Source organism: Rattus norvegicus, chromosome 14, assembly GCF_036323735.1.
Source record: "Rattus norvegicus strain BN/NHsdMcwi chromosome 14, GRCr8, whole genome shotgun sequence".
NCBI lineage: Eukaryota > Metazoa > Chordata > Mammalia > Rodentia > Muridae > Rattus > Rattus norvegicus.
The window spans coordinates 83,326,942-83,332,407 of record NC_086032.1 but is presented as its reverse complement, the minus strand read 5'-3'; the positions used below and the strand labels follow the sequence as shown (position 1 = coordinate 83,332,407).

The following is a 5,466-nucleotide window of genomic DNA, read 5'->3' as shown; positions in this document are numbered from 1 at the left end:
GAACGGAAACGCTCCTCAGGAGACCGGAAGCTCAAGAGGTAAACAAAAGCTCATAGGTCAAGGAGACTAAAGTCTTGAGTCTGGGGGATTTCTCCCAAGTAAAAAACAGAGTACTTCCGGAGAAGGGCTGCCGGCTGACTACACCCTGCTGTAACCCGCCCTGTTACAGCTGTCAGCGTGCTGAGTGGGCTTTTCAGAGATTCTGCTTCTTCGGGGCATCCCTGCTCCATAAGCCCTCACCAACATATATGACATAACAGGCCATTAACAATTCAGTTGTTCATCAACGTGGACTTGGACTTTAGCCTGTCCTGGGCTCACTTTCTGGGATGAATTGTGTTGCTTCTCACCAGGAAAAGCCTATCACCACACACACACACACACACATACATACACACACACACACACACACACGCACACAGCTAAGAAAAAGGAGATACCCCGTGTGTCACGTGACTGCTTTTCCTCAATGATGCTCAAACCCCTAGCCCAGCTTACAGAACTGACATCTTTGCCCTGGCCACCTTGAGACCAGAAAGGCCGCAAAACCCTCTCCCATAAACAAAAGACTGACACCAGCTTTAGAAACAAGGCAAATTTTAAATATGTTAGCAAAATATTAACATTAAATATACATTATAAATAGACCTTATAAATATAAAACAGATTAAAAATGATAAAAAAAATAAAACAATAAATTAGTCATGTCCTTCCAAGTAGTTGCTCACCAGAGTCTTCAAGAGGACTGGTTCAGCCTGTGAAAAATTCCACAACACACCACCAGAGGGAGCACCAAGCAGCAAGGACTCAAGATGGGGCTACCAGGCGCTGGGAGATCTCCCATAAGCCCACCCCACTACCATTTGCACCATAGGTTCCCATTTACAGACTTTGATGTCCACCCTCTGTCAGAGACCAGCTGACAGGAGGAAGGGGGGCATTACATAAGGACCCACACACACAACACTGCTGACATTCATACTAGGGAACAAACTAGGCTCTGAGCTCTCTTCCTTTAAACTTCCAGATCAGTGCTCCTTCTAGGACACCCTGCCCCCACTGCAACTGCCACCAGTGAGGTCACCCAGATGTCCAGGTATCTGGCGTGAGTGGGACGGAGGCATAAGAGAGAGAGCACCAGACCAGACCTCTCTTTGGAACCCAGCCACAGGGAAAGGAGGAAGTCTGGAGGCAACGGCTTCAAGTCATAAGAGGAAAGGACCAAACATCCTGAGGGGTTCAGCCCGGTGGTGAATCAGCTTGTGTCATCAGACCCCTGAATCGATGGAAAGCCTCTGGTCACACGTGGCCTGACCCAGCCACCCCACTGGGACTGGAGGCTTGGAGTGGGATCACCACGACCTGACTATCCTTGTGGTCCAGAGTGGTAGTAGGGAGCACTCAACGTCACCCCTTAAAGTGCTCTTCTGCGTGGCCCTGATCACAGGAGTAGCTTTGAAGGCCTCTACGAGGCGGCATCCCGTCTCAACAGACTACGCTGTCTGTCAGTGTGTCTTTAGGTTACCGGGGCACCAGGGACCTGAGCATGGCGCTCTGGCTGCTCCGGGAGGGTCTGATTCTGTGGTCTCCCTTGAGCCAGGCCCAGAGTGGGCTGTGTCTCCGGCTGCGCCTGGAGCCATCCCCCCACTCCTCGAAGACTCTCCCCACTGAACCCATGAAGCGATGGTAGCCCCAGAGGAAGCGGCAGCTGTCTATCTTGATCTGAAAGATGCCTGGTGCTGTGGTAGTGGGTCGTGAGGTCCCAGAGTCTGCCTGTGTGGGCTCAGGGATCTCCAGGGGTGGGTGGAGCAGCCGAGCCATGCAGTAAACATTGTTCCTGATCCCTTGGATGTTCTGCCTGGCCCTCTCCAGCTCTGGAAAATCCTGAATCTTGGGAAATTGCTGTCTGAAAGCACCCAGTTGGTGCCAGACTCTGCCCAGCGTGGCGTGCACAGTGCTCAGGAAGTCAGGCTTACTCAGCTGCCGGAGCATGTCCTCACTGGGGAAGGCCACAGGGTGCTCTGTGCAGGCAGCTCTCAGGGTGAGCGTGTTCAGGTTTTGGTGGAGGATCTGAGGAAGGAAGAGATCGAGGAGTGCATGACAGAACCTCCCCCAAACACACACACACACACACACACACACACACACACACACACACACACACACACACACGAGAAACCTGCCCTCGCTGCCTTTGAAATGTGAGCTCTTGTATGATCTTCCCAGCAAAGAAATGAAAAACCAGGAGAGGTGGCTCAGCGGTTAGGAGCACTGACTGCTCTTCCAGAGGTCCTGAGTTCAATTCCCAGCAACCACAAGGTGGTTCACAACCATCTGTAATGAGATCTGATGCCCTCTTCTGGTGTGTCTGAAGACAGCCATAGTGTACTCATATATAATAAATAAATACATCTTTTAAAAAAGAGAGAGAGGGTCCCTAGGTGTGGGTGTGATGGAGGCTACAGGAGCTCTGACAGGCTCACTCACTGAGAACAAAGTGCCAAATCTTCCAGACACTTAAGGAATGGAGATGGGAATCGAGCAGCTCCACCGTCCCTAGAATAACTCAGTTTCCCCTCCTGCCCCTTCCTGGTCCTCCATGTGCTCACTCTCTCACTAGTCTCAAGATTCTCTGAGGTTCAAGTGCCCTGAGGGCTGAAGCTTACATAGGGCTCCAAGAGCGATGCCGTGTTCCCCGTGATGTTCGCCTGACTCTTCAACTGGCTGAGGAGCTTCGGGGAAGAGCTGGAGCAGCCACGCTTGGCCCATGACATGCTCAGGAACAGGAGCGCAAGGGCCAAACCTAGGGCAGAGAAGGGCTCTGTTACCTGGCTGGTGGTCTGTACAGCCCCTTATGTACGCCCAGGGGAGAAGCTGGGCATGCAGTAGGCGCTGGGTTTGCATAGGAGCACTCACTGGGGCCACCACCTTCCACCACGAGCCAAACAAGGTGAGGGAGATGGTGATGGCTGCAATGACCCAGCAGCTCTTAAGACAGAAGTTGGGTGTTAGCCCACAGCATCCCTGTCCTGACCTTAGGGCATACGGAACAAACAAGATGAGTCCTCTATGGGATGTCTAGTTTCATACAAGGGTTAGTTCTGTACTAAGACTGACACGGAAGTCCCTGACTCCCGCATAGACTTTAACATTCCCTGTAGGCAGAATAGAGTGGACCAGGGGGCTGGCCTGAGGTGCAGCCCCAGGGTAGCAGATCACCTGAGCTGTGTTCCTTGAGCCAGAAAAGGCACCTCTCCACTCACAGGGCAAGCTAGTGCTGACACCCATTCTACTGAAAGGCAAGCTAGGTGCAAGAAAAAATCCTGCCCAGGACACACATGCCCAGCACTTGCCATGACTTCCCTGCTTCCAACACACAAACCCCCAATACACACACACACACACACACACACACACACACACACACACACCAGGGAGGGATACTGGGAGCCCATGAGAAGGTTGTGGGGGGTGAGGGCAGACTAGCATAGCAAAGTTCCAGCTCGCCAGCCCCCACCCTCACAGGCACCGGCAACCACGTGGTCGGAAGGGGCCTGTGGCGCAATGGCCCGGAAGGCTGTGACACCATCCTTCCCTTCCTACAAACCAACCAGCCCCCTGGGGAGGGCCAGGAGCCCAGGCGTGCCAACCACAAGTCCCCTCCCCATCTTCCCCAGGTGTCTGCAGCCACACTACCGGTGAGGGCACACAGTGAGCGTGTAACAGGTGCACGTGGACCAGTGCGCGTAGGGGTGTTGCCACAGACCTAGGTGAAGCCCTGCAGTACCTGCCCTGTTCACTGGGGGTTCTGGTCCGCAGGTGAGCCTTCCTATGTTACTGGGAGGGAGGACCCTCGCCACATTGATGGCCTGTCCTCATGTGGGTGTGGCTGTGTGTGCGGTGGGATGATCGAAGGACCTCTGACTTGGTTGACTTGCCATCTACCCCAGACCCTGAGAATTGAATCAGAGCAAGAAGGCCCCATCCCAGCACTTGCTCCATTTCCTCACAGATCTGGAACTTCCTTTTCTGCTCATCCCCTACCTGCCTCAGGCTTCTCCAGCTTCTTCTCACTCTTTCTCCTCTTCTCTCGTGCCCTGGTCCCCTCCATGGTCTCTCTCTCTCTCTCTCATCTCCTCTGCAAACCTCCCAGAAATACCCCATCTCCACCTGTGGGTGTGCTGGGGCCTCAGTTCCTGACCCCTGACCTTCTAGTTTTCTCTCTCATCGAATCCTTCATTTGATGCCAGGTCTGCTGCTCCCAAGGGCAGAGGGTGCCCACAGCAGCCAGTTGGCACAGCTGTGCCCTGGGATGGCAGAAAGGAAGGAAGTACTTACTAAGCAGTGTTCTCGGTGGAGGCTGAGCCCGCATGCTGGGTCCTGGTGATTCGGCCCGTGCCTCTCAGGGGTGACACGGCTTGGCTGGGTGTCCTGCGGGCTGGCAGCCACTTTATGCCCGACGGGGCGATTGGCCAACACCTCGTGAGGTGGGGGGGGAGGGGGAGGGGGGAGGGCAGGCCTTCTGGGAACATGACCCCAAAAACCAAAGTCTCCCCAGGCGGCCAATGGGCGCCAGGCGCCATGACATGCCCGCTCCTCCTCCCGTTTTCTTCGAATTCGTTCTTCGAGGTCAGCCCCACGCCCAAGGATGATGTAAACCGCAGCCTCAGCCTTCTTGGGGTGAGCAGGCAGCATGGGGGTCCGTGTCATCTTCAGGGGCCAGTCCAGGGGTAAGAGAAGAAGTTGCAAGGTAGGCCACCCTTGGTCCAGGAACCACTAACCTCATAGGACACCGAGGTTTAGGACTAAAGGGAGCCAGACATCTTCCTCGTTGAGTGCCCTTCCCACCCTCTCGCTTGGGCTGTCGGGACATCTGTGAGCGGAAACCACCAGGCTCTGGGCACAGAGCCAGACTCGGGCCCCAAGATTGTGGCTCTAATCCCAGGGCAGCATCTTTTAACCCAACTCATTCCCACCGTCTTCATTAACTGCCCCCTACCAGCCTTCCCAATCCCAGGTTCCCTCTCTCTAGACAGAATTCTTTAGGGCACTTGGAGCAAGAGAAATTAGTGACCAGGTTTCAAAGCTTCTGACATGCTGTGTCATCTGAGGCATGTCATTCAGCCACTTTGAGCCTCCTCACCTTTGAAACAGAGAGAGAAAAGCATTACAAGATCACCCCCAACATGGACATATAAGGCAAAAAAGCCTTTGAGGAAAAAAGAAAAGACAACTTGAATTCCAAGTACTAGTGTTCGGGGGACGGGATGGAGGGGGGCGGGGGAGACGGGGAAGCTGTGAGCTCAGAGGGGAAGCTGGAGGGGTGGGGGTGCTGTGACAGTTGGACACAAGGTTTCACTTTCTCTGAAAGATAGCGATCCCTCACGGGTGGGTCCTCTGCTTCTCAGCACTGACTGGATGTGCTGACTTGTGGCCACAGAGAAAGTGTCTCCAAGTTGATCTACT

The 5,466-nt window shown here is 54.1% G+C and overlaps 1 protein-coding gene across 3 annotated transcripts; it reads right to left on the bottom strand.

Moving 5' to 3' along the window:
• Positions 1-334: 334 nt before the first annotated feature.
• Osm (oncostatin M) lies at positions 335-5,206 on the bottom strand. 3 transcript variants are annotated; one of them, XM_039091735.2, is made up of 3 exons: positions 3,220-4,332; positions 2,667-2,803; positions 335-2,070 (listed from the first exon to the last, which is right to left on the bottom strand). In XM_039091735.2, exons 2-3 carry the CDS (start codon positions 2,772-2,774, stop codon positions 1,522-1,524), a joined length of 657 nt encoding a protein of 218 aa, XP_038947663.1. In that variant the 5' UTR covers positions 2,775-2,803; positions 3,220-4,332; the 3' UTR covers positions 335-1,521. The 3 variants fall into 3 exon arrangements, with proteins under 3 accessions (XP_038947663.1, XP_006251262.1, NP_001006962.1); NM_001006961.2 differs by lacking the exon at positions 3,220-4,332 and adding an exon at positions 4,339-4,424 and having other exon boundaries at positions 581-2,070; XM_006251200.4 differs by lacking the exons at positions 2,667-2,803; positions 3,220-4,332 and adding an exon at positions 4,339-5,206.
• Positions 5,207-5,466: the final 260 nt, after the last annotated feature.

Coding starts and splice junctions, on each gene's coding strand:
- Osm (XM_006251200.4), bottom strand. CDS start 4,710: ATGACACGGACCCCCATGCTGCCTGCTCACCCCAAGAAGGCTGAGGCT. Junction 2,071..4,338: donor TCCACCGAGAACACTGCTTA/GTAAGTACTTCC, acceptor TTCCTTCCTCAG/ATCCTCCACCAAAACCTGAA.